At 37.7% G+C, this 18,039-nt stretch overlaps 1 protein-coding gene across 1 annotated transcript; it reads right to left on the bottom strand.

Moving 5' to 3' along the window:
- Positions 1-241: 241 nt before the first annotated feature.
- Positions 242-5,340, bottom strand: LOC126378035 (uncharacterized). Its single transcript, XM_050026110.1, has 2 exons — positions 5,214-5,340; positions 242-4,394 (listed from the first exon to the last, which is right to left on the bottom strand). The coding sequence occupies exons 1-2, from the start codon at positions 5,233-5,235 to the stop codon at positions 1,030-1,032; spliced, it is 3,387 nt and encodes a 1,128-aa protein (XP_049882067.1). The 5' UTR covers positions 5,236-5,340; the 3' UTR covers positions 242-1,029.
- Between the last annotated feature and the right edge of the window lie 12,699 nt (positions 5,341-18,039).

Here is an 18,039-nt window from a genome sequence, read left to right as displayed (position 1 = left end):
TAATGTTGGGGATGCCAACATGCTGCGGCCACAAAAGAAAGCTTTAGTTACGAGCAAAGTACTTTTATACAAAACAATTAGTACAAAAAACCAAAATTCTAATGACTTTAAACATTATACAAACAATTCAAAGCCAAACTAAACTGTATGGCAAAGCAAAAGCTAGCATATTAAAAACAGGTTTGTTATTGACTATAAATTACTTTACATAACAATATTATAGTGACAAACGCTAGTGGCTTTGAACAAACACAAATCTATCAAACAAACTAAACATTTTATGAATGAAATTTAGAACGTTAATTTATTAACTTGATAATGTTTGTGGTCGCATATAAAACGATATAAAAGAAAATCTAGTAACATTTATGCCTACAAATCGTTATTATGACAAAGAAATTGTACATTTGTAAAACATAAGATTACATTTTTTAAAGAAAATGTTAAATGACAGCATTCAAGCATGTAAGATACAAAAAATAATTATCAGTAAGTATGGATGTGCCTATTGACATAACATACACCATGACATAACATAGATACAACATTGTCCTAGTTAAACTTTAGTTACTTAACTATTTAAAAACTTTTACACCTAATCATCACAAAAGAAAAGGATCAATTTGACACAGTCATGCACTAAATAAAACTTTACACATACTCATTACAAAATAAAAGGAATATTTAAAAATATGCCATGTCCAAATTGACTTAATAAACATAACATACGTCCTTATCATAACATACCTACAATAGGTGGCTTAATAAACTTAATATCTAGTAAATAGAAAGGCAATAACGTTTATACTTAGATATTAAACATACACATGTTTCAAATAAAAGAAAAATGTATGTAGTACCTACTGACATCTGCACTTGACAGTACATACTTATTATTATTAATTAAAAAGACAACGCAGCGAGTACGCCTGCACCTCGGGAGCACGAAAATGGTATACATTACCCAGCCTAACACTTTAGAAAACAAGGTATAATAATGTGTATAAATGTATACTAAAGGAAAAATGTCTACATTGTAAATAAGAAAGTAAATTGTATAATGATTAAATAAGTTACATTATGAACTTTATTTAATGAGAACCTACTTCTATATAAGGCATTGCGTCTGTCATGTGGTAAAGAACCCATTAGTTGTTGAGACACATTCTTTTCTAATTTCCAACATACAATACACTTGTGTATGACTTTTTTGCCTTCCCTTAGTAAACCACGGTCATCAATGAATGGATACAAGGCCTTAATATTACTCTTTACAGTATTATTACATTTTAAAGAATATAATTCTTCTTTCATAAACTTTTGTTGTTCATATCTTAATATTAAATTTAATGATCTATTTAATTCAGAGCTAGATATGAAATTATGTTTTATTTTATCAGTTTTTGTGCGTGTGTTACTACAGAAACGTAAAATGTAAGCAAGAACCCTTTGCATTCTATTTATATCTGAATATTTATCAAGAAAATCAAGGTTTATGTCTGCCTTATCAGAGAGAGTACAAACCATTGCACTAGAGAACTCAGAGCTCCTTCTCACCTCGGGTAGACCGTCGGCCGTGTACTGCTCTTGTTGGGGAGCAACATACTTACTGTCATGGAGGAATAAAGGTGCTGTCCACCACAACTGGTTGCTCTCGAGCTCATGGGGTAGGACGCCTCGGCTCAGGCAGTCGGCAGGATTCTCGTGCGTGTTTACATATGCCCATGTATACTTACTGGTGAGCTGGGAGATCTCCTTTACCCTGTTTGCTACATAAGTATTTAATTTAGCAGCATTAGTCTGTATCCAAGCCAGAACAATCTGTGAGTCGGAGTATAATACAACATTGTTAATGGTCTTTTTTAATGAGAGTGTATCATGCACTCTGGTGATAAGCCTCGCAAGCAGCAGTGCGGCATTGAGCTCCAGTCGCGGCACGGTGAGACTCTGTTTGATGGGGTTGACGCGAGACTTCGAACAGAGTAAGGAAACATTCACATTACCTGTTGAGTCAACCACACGCAGGTACACACAGCAGCCGTAAGCAGCGGAACTCGAGGCATCGGCGAAACCTATCAGTTGCAGACATGTTGCAGTTTGTAAGCAGACATAACGATTGAAACTCATGGGAGCCATAATTGAAAGACTTTTATAAAACTCACGCCATAGCTTTCTTAAATCATCGTTAAGTATGGAGTCCCATTCAAGACGTGCTTCCCAAAGCTTTTGCATAATGACCTTAGCACTTACAACGAGCGGGCCCGCCAATCCTAGCGGATCAAAGAACTTACTTATAAAACTGAGTACTTCCCGCTTAGTGTCAGGTATGTTAGTGCCTGTATTAGGCGCAGAAAGGGTTAGTGTATCAGACTTAATGTCATAATTAACACCTAACGTTTTTATACATAAATTAGTTTTTTCTAAGTCAATAGAGTCGAAATACTGTTTGTCTGTCGGTATGTCGTGCAAAGCCTCAACTCTATTAGAAGACCACTTATGTAGCTGGAAGCCTCCCAGGTCCAGAAGCTTACAAAGTTGCTCTTTCGACTCTATCAATGCGTCTAAGGAATCATTGGTAGCTAAAATGTCATCTACATAAGTTTGATTCTTTAGAATGGATGATGCTAATGGAAAATCCTCTGCATATCGATCAGCTAATTCTATTAAGCAACGAGTGGCTAAATACGACGAGCTTTTTAGCCCATACGTAACGGTATTTAGCTGAATACATTCAACATTGTTGTCTGGCGAGTCACGCCAGAGAATGTTTTGCAATGGGCGATACTTTTCATTAAGACTAACTGCCCTAAACATGTGTTTAATATCAGTGACAAATACGTATTGTTCGAATCGAAATAGAATTAAAATGTCGAACAATTCTTTCTGTACTACAGGACCATTTAAAAGCAAATTATTAAGTGACACTTTTTTATTTGTTTTCATTGAAGCGTCAAATACAGCCCTGCATTTAGTACTTTTCTTATCCATTCTTACTACAGGATGGTGGGGCAAAAAATAAACTGGATCTGAATTTAAATCATATTGTGCAATGTCAATTTTAGATCCATGTCCCAACTCTAAATATTCATGAATGAAATCTTTATATAATTTCAATAAAACTGGATCTTTATGCAGCCTATTTTCCAAATTATGAAATCTCTTTAATGCAAGGTACAAGGAATCTCCCAGAGTATCATTGACAGAGTCGAGAGGCAACTTTAATGGTAAGGCAACTTCAAATTGGTTGTTAGTTAATTGTACATTCTCTTGAAACATTTGCTCACATGCTTCGTGCTCTGACACTTTTTCTGTGAATACCTGAGGCACATCTTCAGTCTTCCAGAATAGTGACATAGTGTCGTTAAGATCAGAATCACACGTAGTACAAAACAAAGATACCACCTTCTTGTTTGACTTTGAGGGGTGAGCAGGAAGGCTGGGGAGGTTACCCGCTATGACATGGCCGAACTGAGTGCTGAGTAGTGTTGGTGTAGGTGCAGACTGTGACGCATTAGGTGCTGAAGGTGCAGGCGACTGGATGGAGACAGGCTCATGTTGCAGTAACACCTGGAAAAATATGTCAGCTCCTATTAATATATGTATGTTACTCGGCTCATGAAAGTCTTTGTCAGCAAGGACAACATCGGGGGGCAGTATAAAATTGCTCATGTCAACCTTCTGCTGGGGCAACTTGGTTGTGATCCTGTCTAGAATGTAACAAGACACTTGTATATTAAAGTTTCGTACAAGAGAATGTATTTGAAGTGGCACATACTGATTTACATTACTGACAGTATTGCCAATACCTATAACACCTGACTTCTGTGTTTTTGTTTGTAACTGCAGTAATTGTACAAGCTCAGCAGTTACAAATGATACTTGGGCACCGCTGTCAAGAAGTGCTTTGACATGCACTTCTGTACCATCTTGTGCATAGAGCTTTACTCTAGCTGTAGGTAGGAGTACCTGTGTAGAAGAATTTGACAGCAGAGTGACTGGAGTAGGTGCTTTGTCCTCATGCAGTAGTGTGTTGTGCTTCTGCTTGCAAATGGAGCACTTGAAGAAGTACCGGCATGGTCTCTTTGGATGACAGGTAAGACAGATCTTGCATATATTATGTTTTGTTGTGAATGTGTGTCTGTCTGTAACATTCAGAAGTTTAAATTGGGCACAAGTAAATAATTTATGTGCAGACTTACAGAGTAAGCATGATGGTTGCGGCTTGGTCATCACGGGGTCTGCAGCTGGACGCTGGTCCTTCACAGCTGGAGGCTGATCCTTCACAGCTGGAGGTTGGCTCTTCACTGCTGCAGCTACCATCCTCGCCGGTGCTGTCTGCTTCTCATGGAGTGAAGAAGGCCGCTCTGAGTTCTCAAGTGCTAATGCACGTTTCTCTAGAAAGGTTATGAGACATTGAACGGTTGGTGTATCGACACTCCGCACCAATTGAAACTCCCTATTACATAAGAAATCTAGTTTCCGTAGTAACACACACAAAATGATTGGGTCCCACTCTTGTACATTACAATTTAAATTTTTTAAAGCAGCTAACTGTTGTTTTACAATTGAAATAAACTGTCTAATATGATGAGCAGTTGACCTTGAAACTTGTGGGATATCCAATAACATAGATATATGCTCATTTCTGATTTTATATTCATTGTTGTACCTGTCATTCAATATTTGTAAACTTTCAGCATAACTTTCACTGACCATAGGCAACATTTTAATCAAATCTAATGGTTCACTCCGCAGAAAAGTTCTCAGATAATAAAGTTTCTGTATTTCTTGTAAATGAATGTTGTCATGCACCATAGAATTGAAAAGGCACATGAAGGTTCTATAATCTGAGTACTTTCCCGTAAAAGGTGGCACTGTAATTTCAGGTAACTTAGTTGGCACATAATGACTTTGACTTTCGTTAGACAAAGAAAGTGAGGTTAATTGTTTAATGATCGTTAATGTGTGCAAGTATTTACTTTCGACAACGTCTGAATCCTCTTTATCACTGGGATCAAAACCCATAATTTGAAAATTACATTCTTCATAACGGCTGAACAAATTACGAAGTCGTTCTTCTTTAACAAGAAGGGCCTCCCGTGTCAACTGAGGTTCAGAAGTTGTGTCTTTTAATTGATTGTATAATTTAGTAATTGAACTTTTGAGTGAGCCTCTTTGCCTGTTTAAGGTGGATATATGGTCAATTTGTTTACCTGATGACAAATCCGTTTCCATTTTGCAAGATGTAACGCAGCTTTTTCTAGCACAACACAATAATATGTAAAAACTAGTTACGTAGATCTTAAAAATATTACTAGATCTAATTATAATTTGAACCGCACAACTGCATCTGTGGAGCACCGGTAGATGCCAGAGGCTATCACGGTTTGAGCTGTGGCAAGTCAGCGGGTCGTTTTCCTCGACACCACATGCTCAATGATATTATCCGCCGCGCCTTGGTGTCGGCCGGCATACCGAGCTCACTCGAGCCCCCTGGTTTGTGTCGCTCTGACGGCAAGCGACCAGATGGGCTAACTCTTACACCTTGGGAGAAGGGTCGCTGTTTAGTGTGGGACGCCACATGCGTCAGCACTTACGCGGCCTCTCACTTGCCCCGAACAACCCGGATGGCTGGTTCTGCTGCTGAATGGGCCGCTTTACAAAAACGGGCTAAGTATAAGGCTCTTGAAGGGCCATATATTTTCATTCCCTTCGCGGTGGAGGTGAGTGGGGTATGGTGCGCTGAAGCCAGGAGCTTTGTGCGCGAGTTGGGGCGGCGCCTCAGAAATAGTGGAGCGGATCCCCGCTCAGAATCGTATCTGGTGCAACGCATATCGCTGGCTGTTCAACGCGGAAACGCAGCCAGCATTATGGGTACATTTGCACCAGGTACGATTCGAGGCGGGCTTCTTAATTAATATAGTTTAGTTTAAGTGTACATAATTTATTTTATTTTCTGTTTATTTGTTTTAGTTTTATTTTAATTTTATTTGTTTTGTTTCATATTTTTCTAATATTTTTGTTATATAACTGTTTTGTTTATGGTGTAAATAAAAGTTTAACATTAATACGAAAAAAAAAAAAAAAAAAAAAAAAAAAAAAATTATAATTAGTATCTGAAAAAATATTTTATTACGACGTGGCACGAAACAAGGTGAGCAATCGACGCGAAGAAGAAACAAGATGGCGATTGGGCGTCGGCCGGAAGTCGTCGGCGGCAGGCGCGAGCGCGGGTGTTCAACGATGCACGCAGAATTTCGCGACCTCTTGAATTCTTGATTACGTCCCTAAACCACATATGTTTATGGTCGAGATTACCTTCTTGCTTGATTGATGTCGTGTCACGTAGAAATGTTCTATGCGTAGAATGTAAAAATGATGACGCAATAGAAAATAAAATGGATGACTCCCGTTGGAAAAAAAAATGTTTTCTTGCAGCTCACTGACTGAATGTAAATTTATGGCACTTCACGCCGCTTCTTCACGTGGCGAATCACGTCGGTTGTCCTTGGCGTATAGTTTTACTGCTCAAGGAGTTACTCGTACGAGATTTTTTAACTGCACACGTAACACACACTGCGGTTGGCTTCGTTTCTTCGTCCTTTTCCTCAGTCTTTTCGAAGGACCAATGTTAGTTTACTCGAAGGACCAATGTTAGGTTTGGGGTGTAAGGTTCCTAATGGCTGTGAGGGCTGGTTATCTGAGGCGAAGGCTGAGAATGAAACGTCCAGAAGTAGGCACAATTCACTGAATTTAATTAAATTCTTACAAAAAAGTGTTCACATCACAGTAGTTGCATGGAGAGCAAGAACGGAAGGGAAGTGACAAAAGTGTTGTCACACTAAAAAATATAAATTTAATGTTGGGGATGCCAACACTTAGAAAAGAACAGTTACTTAGAAGATTATTATTCACTTACTTGCATTAAATTGCCTAGAACGTCCAGCCAATTTGGGATTTCATTGTTTCTTTGTCTCTAAACATAAAATTATAGTACGCATTAATTGAAGTATTGGCATAAAATAAGGAATGAAACGACAACTCTCCGCTCCCCACCAGCGGCTGAGCTAGGTTTACCTCACCTCCTCTGGCAATACCCAGTAAGAACTTCGAATCATTTCTCAATAATTCTTCATTACACAAAAACATAATACTTAGGACATGTATAAACGGTACACATACACACAAAAAACTACACCATACACTTTAGACCAAACCAATGGCTCGCGGTTTGGGATATTATGCCGAATTAAAGTCAATTTCAAATAAATGTTACGAAAAAGAAGGTACATACTGCAAAATCTCTCTGATATCCATGACAAGCTCCTTCGATATCCATAAAAACACAAACCTGTAATGAAATTAATTTAGAACAATATACATCGATGTCTAGTATCAACTCCTCTTGGGCAGTGTATACATAACGAACGTATTATCCGCCTAAAACTACTGCAGCTTCTCACAACCTGCTATAATATATAGCCTATTATATATTCTTAGATGGCGCCTCAACTTTACCTCGAGTTTACTCCAGTAAAAAATGACGTCATTATTTTCATAAAAATATATTGTCATGTTGGCAGTATGACATGCTCGACTCCAGTGAATAAAATCCTCAAGTCGAGGGCGTAAAGCCGAGTCGATTGCACGATGTTTAGTGTACAGAACAAAAGGTTTTTGTTATATGCGCGATAGTGTAATAAAATATAATAATAAATAATAATTATAATAAGTATTGTTTATTTAATACTTACGTGGTATTGCTTTGGATTTTTAGCTACACCGTCCTGTGAAGAAAATAAATATATAACACACTTTTTTGGATATATTTTTTTACGAATATACTTTGTAATATATTTTTTAATATATACTTATATATTTTTATATTTATATATTTTTTTTTATATTTATTTATATATTTTTATATTTTATTTTATTTTTATATATTTTTTTTTTATATATATATTTTTACTTTGTAATATATTTGTCTGTGTTTTAATATACATGGTGTTAGTGACATCGTAACGAAAACTTTGAAGGATGATTCAGACGATGATTGAGTTGATATCAAGTGGAATTTTCCGTCGCAAAAGTATGGAACTGAAATTAATTAAAAAAAAACACAAATTTTCGTGAATTTTCCGACAGGAAATTCCACTTGATATCAACACAGAATTATGGTCTGAATCACCCCCCTCAGTATTTGTCACGGTGTCACTAATACCCATACCTACTTGTATGGCAACTTGTACGTACTTGTACGGGGTGTAAGTGACATCAAAACGAATACTGAGAGGGATGATTCAACTCAATTCTAAGTTAATATCAAGTGGAATTTTCCGTAGCAAATTATGGCTGGAAATAATTAAAACAAAAACACTAAAAGGTTTATGAATTTTCCGTCACTTGATATTCACTGAGAATTTTGGTCCGAATCATCCCCCTCGGTATACGTTACGATGTCACTTACAGCCTGTGTACGGTCACGAGCATTAATATATATACACTTTGGTACCATGTCACATTAACTTTTTTGACAAATTGAACTGTAAGTCTCACTAAATGTCAAATATGTTAGTGCGACAGAGTCCTAAAGTATAAGTAAGTAAGTCCTAAAGTAAAGGGTACATTATATTGATCATGACTGTACTACTTACAACTTGTCGTAGATCCCCACCATGGAACGAACGGGCGTTAGAATAGTCACGCAGTTGCCATTCCGACTGCCTCCGTCCACGCTGCAACAAATAGGCGTCGATTTGCCGCAGAAGCATTCACTACTTGGCCGAACAAATGGGGAGCTAAGAGCTTTCACGCGGAAAAAAGCAAAGAACTATTTGCAATTTGTTATAGGATATGTGGCTATTTCTTTATCTTTCCATTAATCTTCACACAAAATAGTGACTGTGGTCCTGTGGTGCATTGGCGTGCCTCTCAATCAGGAAGCGCCGGTTCGAACCTGTTCACTCTGGCCTTGAAAGCACCCCGGTTATATCCATTCGGAAATACAGAAGACGGCAGAGAATTCCACTCCCTAACAGCGCGTAAGTGCGCACTTGTGTAAACTGATTGATTGATGACTTGAGCTTAATTGATGAAACTTACTGCAATTTGTAATTAATTCTATATTTAGGACACTCACCTTATGCCATTTTCTCCTGGCTAACTAAAAAATTACAAAAAAAAAGTTGTTTTAAAAGCCCCATGTAAATACTTAGGTACCTATTTTTGTCTACGTTTTTCATTTCTTTTTTTCATTATAATGTCAAAATGATTTCTATGTTCTTATAAAAGAATAAGAGATTATAATTATTAAGAATAATATTACATTACTCAGCCACAGCGAGGAGCTCGGTGGCGCAGCGGATAACGCGCTCGGCCTGCGATTGTTGAAGTAAAGCAACTTTCGCAAAGGCCGGTCATAGGATGGGTGACCACAAAAAAAAAGTTTTCATCTCGAGCTCCTCCGTGCTTCCGAAGGCACGTTAAGCCGTTGGTCCCGGCTGCATTAGCAGTCGTTCATAACCATCAATCCGCACTGGGCCCGCGTGATGGTTTAAGGCCCGATCTCCCTATCCATCCATAGGGAAGGCCCGTGCCCCAGCAATGGGGACGTTAATGGGCTGATGATGATGACTCAGCCACAATACACAAAGAGAAATCAATATTCTACATATTTTGGGGTTCTGTACTACAAGCTAACGCTTCTCACAGACCCCAGTCTCTCTCACCAACAACTGTATCTTAATCTTTTTTTATTGTTAATTACCAATTATCGTGTTGATGTGAGAATAATAAACGTATTTTTATTTATTTTATTTATACATATGGCGCCGGCGTCGGCTTAATGACGATACATAGATCGAAGAATTTCGCATGGACAGGAGGAGGACCTGGTGGTGTAATGGTTAACACGCTCGTCCCGGCTTGACAGGAGCTGCGGCTTCAGTTCCGTCCGAGTCAGATTTTTTCGATTTAAATTTCTCTTTGTGAGTTTCCCTAATCGTTATAAAACACTAAACTATAAAAACGGAAAAAAGAACGCAATATACTTACAGCCCACGACGAAATTATAGCATACGAAATTAAAATCAGAACTTGTGATGAGAGTTTCATTTTCCAAAAGACTCGACACGTTTATCAATCACATCATATTAATTAACAACTAAATCAAATTATGTCTGATTAAAAAGAAAATTGATTGTGTATTTTTTTTTGTCTCTTAAAGGCAATGCCAATTACATACTTCATCAAGACTGATTTCGAAAATCGGGCAAGTGCGAATCGGTTTCGCGCAACGAGGGTTCCGTACCCTCCCCTATTACTTGTGAATTTATTCGTCACAGAATTTTAGCGTCCTATTTATGATCAACGCCATCTTTCGGTTTGATAGCAGTACTACCTTATCTTTAAAAAATACAATTATTTCTATAAATCTATGATATTTTTTCTATAATCCTCAAGTATACCTCTATGAAACGTAATAATATATGTGGAATAATATAAAAAATATATAATAATAATTACGATAGGCAATTATTAATTTTAATTGTATCAATGAGTGCCCAGCAGTGGGACGTATATAGGCTGTTATCAATGAGTAACGTATCGGCGATATGGCTCACCACCTATCACGTTGGTTTAACAGAAAGCTCGGTGAGGTGTGGACGAATGTACCTCTGACTATCCCAGTTCGAATATAGTAGTTATATTATGCCCTTACAGGGGCTATGTTAATACATGTATCTTTTATTGTTGCATTTAAACATTTCTTATTCTGAACAATTTCGGATATTTCTTTTTAGTTACCTATTTCCGAGATAAGTACCTAGTTTATTTTTTATCTGCAAAATCGTTTCTTTATCTTCATACACAGCATTAGTTCCTGATCCTGAAATAATCAGCTTTGACAGGCGGACGGACTGACAGAGGTGTACCGTATGGGTTCCTTTTTACCATTTTGGTACGGAACCCTAAAAACAATTAAAACAAGACAAGATAAATAATTTTAAATGATCTTGGGATTGAGTAAGTATATTAAGCACAAAATTTCAAAAGATGTTATTTCTATGCAGATTTGCTATTGCGTTGATGTCAGTTCTTACGGTAAGATTTGCTGTCGTACCCCGATTTGGATTGGCTCGTAGCTAGCAACGGTAACTCTCCGTTCCGCACCAATTCGAGCGCGGAGCTGCCTCACCCCCTCTGGTGAGGCGCTCCTCTGGGATGACCCAGAGAGAACTTTGAAACTTCTCTCGTATGGTTTGTGAGATTAACGGCCGACCTCATCAACCCTGCCAAAGGCTGACATGGCGTATACAATGGAATAATACTACGTATAGAATGGCAACTCTCCGCTCCCCGCCAGCGGCTGAGCTAGGTTTACCTCACCCCCCTCAATCTTAGTTTAGTCTTCTATCGCATGGGTGTCAGACGTTACACACGTGTGTAGCGTGTGTAGTGTCTGTGTAAAACGAAGTGTTTTTATGTGTCTGGGGGTAGTAATGGTTAACACGCTCGTCCCAGGGGTTAAAAAATCTTACACCAAATCTTGTGCGCCGTACCCTGGTACCAGGGTTGATGAGGTTGGTCATTCACCTCACAACCCACACGAAGAAATGCGACATTATTTTTTTTTGCAGGACATTACAAGCCAATCGAATTTCCCATTGGATATAAGTAAGGTCAATATAAATAATTATTACAAAGTATTTCATAAGTACATAAACTCACGCCCGTAACTCCTACTGGGGTGGGTTGAACTACAAGTGATACAACTTGCAGCCACTTTCGCGTCAGGAAAGTCTGAGCTCTGCTATGGGATGTGTATTATACACTATACACATAAATTATATCACGCCCTACTACCATTGGAGTAGGCAGAGACCACGGAGTCATACTTCATCATCATCATCATCACCAGCCCATTAGCGTCTCCACTGCTGGGGCACGGGCCTTCCCTATGGATGGATAGGGAGATCGGGCCTTAAACCACCACGCGGGCCCAGTGCGGATTGGTGGTTATTAATGACTGCTAATGCAGCCGGGACCAACGGCTTAACGTGCCTTCCGCAGCACGGAGGAGCTCGAGATGAAAACTTTTTTTTTGTGGTCACCCATCCTATGACCTTTGCGAAAGTGGCTTAACTTCAACAATCGCAGACCGAGCGCGTTTACCGCTGCGCCACCGAGCTCCTCTAACTCATACTTACCTATACTATACCTACTACCATTCCATTAAAATACTATTTCTACTATCATCAAAATCTTCATGCATTCACACTGGTTTATACAGGATGTTGTAACATGTAACATCGTAACAAATATTGAGGGGTACGAGAATCGAGTGAGGGGTCAGGGTTGTGCGGAAGGCAAGAGGGAAACCACTGCCCTATGTTTCCCTAAAAGAGTAGCATGGAAAATGCTGCATCGACAAGAGCGTGGCTCTTAAATGTTAAAGTGCCTCGCGTTCGTTAGGTTAGGTTAGGCATTATGCTGAGGGAGATCCTTTTTTATTTTGTGCGCCTCCATTGTGTATTTAATGTCTGTAATAATGTATTATATTATTTTTTTGTATGTATTTTATTATGTATTTAATGTGTGTGTGTGTGTGTGTGTTTGTATGTCTGTCTGTGTCATTGTGTGTGTCTGTGTTGTGTATTTGTCGTTTTGTCTTTGTTTTGTTTTTTTAATTTCTGCAATTTAAGTTTGTACGTCCAATATGGAAATAAATATTTTCTTTCTTTCTTTCTAAATTGATGATGATGACGAGTATCAAGCGGAATTTTCCATCGTCTTTACTCGTCGTATGTTTCACTGTCACTGTTGATTGCTATAATCCTTTGCAACTTGGCGAAGGCCCTGTGCTTATTTAGATTTAAATTTGTTTAAGGTATATTTCTTTATAAAAGAACGTCTAGGGCCCTGTGCCGAGGTTTCATGCAGCTTCTTTTCCCCGGCTATAAAGGTTGTGAGAAGCTGCAGTAGTTTTAGGCGGATGAGACGTTCGTTATGTATTATGTACTGAATAAAGATATTTTTGAATTTGATATTGAAACATTTTTTTTATATTTTCCAGATCAATTATCATCGACATAGTATCTGCGTAACACATAGAGGTGAAACAAGATGTACGAAGACTACCAGAGTGATAAATGTACATTTTAATTAATTAGCTTTAATAATTACACAAACATAAACAGCCTATATACGTCCCACTGCTGGGCACAGGCCTCCCCTCAATCAACCGGAGGGGGTATGGAGCATACTCCACCACGCTCTTCGATGCGGTTTGGTGGAGGAGTTTTTTTACCCTTTGTTGTTTTTCGAAATCATCTAACTTTTTCGGACAATCAGGTGATTCAAGCCTGAAAAGTCCTTACCAAACAAAGGACAGTCTCACAAAGTGATTTCGACAATATCTCCATCGGGAATCGAACCCGGACCTCCAGATCGTGAGTCTAACGCTCTAACCACTAGACTGTTGGTTTATTAATTATACTTACACATAATACATCGAGTGTTATGTTTAAAGAGGGACTTTTTAGTTTTAACAAAGATAGAAGGTATGTAAATACATATTTAAAGTATTTTTTTACATAGGCACATGATGACATATTAAAAGAATTACTGAAATCAATAAAACAGTATGGTAAGGAGATTCTAAATAAGAAGAGCAATCATAAAATGCATTTTCTAAATCATTTAGATAGTAATTATCATACAGAAAAATATCAAGACCCCGGTAATAAAGAAAATGTTAAAAATAAAAATGATGTTCAGAACGAAAATGATGATGATTACGATACTTATGATACTGATATTCAAGACGATGATGATGCTCAAGAAGTTAATGATGTTAATGTTGCACAGTACTACAATGATATTGAAGCAGATAATGTACAATATGATGTTGATGTACAAAACGAAAACGATGATCAAAATGACGCTCACAAACTTAAAGAATATGTTCCAGACGGTACTAACGTAGAATACTATTCTGATGAACGATCCAATGCTGATGTTCAAAACGAGAATGATGCTCAAAACGACACAGACGTTCAATACGAAACTGATCCTCAAAATGATAATGATTATCAATATGATTATTATGTTCAAAACTTCGTTGATGTCAAACAAAAAAATAACAACGAATCACATAAGAATGCTTATTACACACATGACAAAGGTTCTGCTAACGCGGATGATAATGTGAAAAGGAGTAAAAAATCCAAAAGGACTAAAAAGGGAAAGTTTACAAAGGTAACCACGACAAAAAAGCGACGAGAAACTGTTACAAAGACAAAAGCTAAACACACACCTAGACATAAACCACAAGTAAGAACAAAGATGCGAAGGAAAACATTTGAATATTTCGAAGATAAACAATTTACCTAATTGAGGAACTTACAAGTATTCCTGATAACACCAGTTAGTTACCCTATTAATAATTATAGATTGATAAAGGACAATGCTCGAAAATGTATGGACCAAAAACCCAAAGGGTCACGTCACCATCAATCGATATTTTAATGTTAGCACATACACATAATCATAGAATAAGGAATAATACTACGTATAGAACAGCAACTCTTCGCTCCCCACCAGCGGCTGAGCTAGTCTGATGACTCCCATGACATTTCGATGATTCCAAATCTTGTTTTCTTTAGTAGCATTGTCCTTTATACCGGGTGTTAGTGACATCGTAACGAAAATTCTGAGTTGATATCAAGTGGTTTACCGTAGCAAAAGTATGGAACGGAAAACCAAAAAAACCATTAAAATTTTCATGAATTTTCCGTGTTAAAATATTTGAATTTCCCGCCTTATTTTCAACTCACACTTGACCGTTTTTTGTTTTCTCTCTATTAAAAAAAAAAACTACTATCTGTGACAGTTAAGCGAGTGTATAAAATAAATAAAATACTTTATTTCATTAACTATCAGTTGTTTATTAATTAATTCATTAGGTTATGGGCCCAGATAAGCCCAGAAATAGAATCAGTGCAAAAACTATAAGTGAAAATAAATAAAAGAACAATATAGTGGACATAACCTCAATTGCTAAAACGTGACTTTTTTATTGAACAATTACAAAGTGTATTCGTACTATTTTAACTGAGAAAACTTCTAAAAATGGCAGCGAATAATCAACTGGCATTAATTGAAAAATTAACCGGCCGAGACAACTACGCAACTTGGCGTTTTGCTGTAAAAACATACTTGCAGCACGAAGAGTTGTGGGACTGCGTAGAATCTGACTCAGATATTGAAGTGGATACGAAACGTGACACGAAGGCAAAAACGAAAATAATTCTACTAGTTGATCCAATAAACTACGTGCACATACAAGAGGCTAGCACTGCAAAAGAAGTGTGGGACAAGTTGTCGCGTGTATTTGACGACTCTGGGCTGACACGCCGAGTTGGGCTACTTCGTGATCTCTGCAATACCTCGCTTACCGCATGTCAAAATGTAGAGGAATATGTGAGCAAAATTATGAGTACTGCTCACAAGCTCAGAAACATTGGCTTTAAAGTGGACGATGAATGGCTTGGCACACTGCTACTCTCTGGTCTACCCGAATCCTATCAGCCAATGATAATTGCTATTGAAAGCTCCGGCATGAAGATAACCTCAGATTCTGTGAAATCGAAACTATTACAAGATGTCAGACAATCGGATAGTGACTCAACAGTGTTTGCAGCTAATAAGAAATTTGAGAACAATAATAAGAAGCAAAGTAAGGGGCCGAGGTGCTACTCTTGTAATAAGTATGGCCATAAAAGTCCGCAATGCAAATCCAAAACCAAGGACCCTCAAAAATCAAGTAGTTCATCCTATGCTGCTGTGTTTGTGGCAACATCCACCCAAGATGATGCTTGGTATGTGGATTCTGGTGCATCCTCACATATGACGAAACACAAGAGTTTGCTGGAAAATGTGACATCTCCTACTATACACAAAATAAGAGTCGCAGACAACAAGGTACTTTCTGTGCAATGCTCGGGACAAGTGAGCTTAGATGTTTATGACGATGAAGGTCAAAACAAAAAGGTGCTGTTTACAAATGTATTATGTGTTCCCGAACTTGCGACTAATCTATTGTCCGTAAGTCAGATTATTCGAAGTGGTGGCCAAGTTAAATTTGACAGAACAGGCTGTGTTATTATGAACAACAAAAATGAGATAGTAGCAACAGCAAGTGTTATCAACAACATGTACCGACTGAATATGCCAGGACAAGGCTATGCATGCATGTCCGATGTTGAAGAACAAGATGTTTACCTGTGGCACCAGAGAATGGGACACTTAAACTTTCATAGTCTAAGAAAGATGACAGAAAACACAGACCATGTAATTTTCTCAGCAAAATCAGAAAATCTGACATGTGTAACATGTACAGAAGGTAAACAGACACGGCTACCTTTTAAAGGTGAAGATTCCAAAACGAGAGGTCTTCTTGAGTTGGTTCACTCCGATATATGTGGGCCAATGGAAACCCAAACAATGGGCGGCGCCAGATACTTTATAACATTTCTTGATGATTATTCAAAGAAAGTGTATGTGTACTTTCTCCGAAATAAGTCTGAAGCTCTGAATAAGTTCAAGGAATTCAGAAATGAAGTTGAAAACCAGCTGGGTGCCCGCATAAAAATCCTTCGAACAGATAATGGCTTGGAATACCTCAATAAGGATTTCTCAAATTACTTGAAAGGTGTTGGAATCATACATCAAACAACCACACCGTATACGCCAGAGCAAAATGGGACTGCAGAACGAATGAATAGAACTCTTGTTGAGAGAGCAAAATGTATGCTCCTAAATGCTAATCTACCAAAAATGTACTGGGCTGATGCTATACATACTGCTGCATACATAATCAATCGTTCTCCAACCAAGTCCTTGTCTTTCAAAACACCTGAAGAAATGTGGTGTGGTCTAAAGCCAAAAGTGAACCACATGCGTATATTTGGTTGTGAAGCTATGGTGCATTTGCCTAAAGAGAAACGCAAGAAATGGGATCCAAAGGCACAAAAGATGATTTTTATTGGATATTGTGACCATACCAAAGGCTACCGATTCATAATACCAAATACTAGAAAAATTATAAAAAGTCGGGATGCTACATTTCTTGAATCTACTGTGAAGAGAGATTATGTTTCTGTAGAATTATCTGCGAGGAATCCTGAAACAAATAAAGATATTAGTAAAGAAGTCGATAGTAATAACTCTGAAATGGACAGGTATTCAAGTACAAGTTCTTACGATACAGTATGTGAAAATAATTATACGTCAGATAGTGAATACACACCTGAAATCAGCTTTGATACTCCTCCAGTCAGCAACATAACTTTGAGACCTAGAAAGAAAAATAAGGAAATTATAAAGTTAGATGATTCAGTAGAAAATACTTACCTGTGCCATCACGAAGAGGTCCTGTCTGATGTTCCTATGACTTATACGGAAGCTATAAATTCTGTAAATAAAGAAAAATGGAAAAAATCTATTATTGAAGAACTGGATGCTTTAAAGAAGAACAATACATGGACATTGGTAGAAAAACCCCCAAATGCCAAAGTAATAGGATGCAAATGGGTGTTCCGTATAAAAGAAGAACCAACTGGTCCACGTTATAAATCACGTCTGTGTGCTAAAGGTTATTCACAAACGGCAGGTATTGATTACCAGGAAACGTTTGCTCCAACAGTCAGGTATGATTCAATACGATTGTTACTATCTGTAGCTGTACAAAATAATCTTAAAATCATACAACTAGACGTAAAGACAGCTTTCTTATACGGTGAACTAGAAGAAACCATATTTATGACTCCACCAGAAGGGCTGACCCACGACGAAAATTTGGTATGTAAACTGAACAAAGCACTATATGGGTTAAAACAAGCCCCTCGCTGCTGGAATAGTAAATTTGATTCCACACTGAAAAAATTTGGTTTTGTAAACAGTAAGGCTGATCAATGTGTGTACATTGGTCAAGTCATGAAGAAGAAATGCTACTTGTGTCTTTATGTTGATGAT

The sequence above is a fragment of the Pectinophora gossypiella genome, chromosome 25, assembly GCF_024362695.1.
Source record: "Pectinophora gossypiella chromosome 25, ilPecGoss1.1, whole genome shotgun sequence".
Classification (NCBI taxonomy): Eukaryota; Metazoa; Arthropoda; class Insecta; order Lepidoptera; family Gelechiidae; genus Pectinophora; species Pectinophora gossypiella.
The sequence above is the reverse complement of the archived record's forward strand: the minus strand, read 5'-3'. Positions and strand labels throughout refer to the sequence as shown.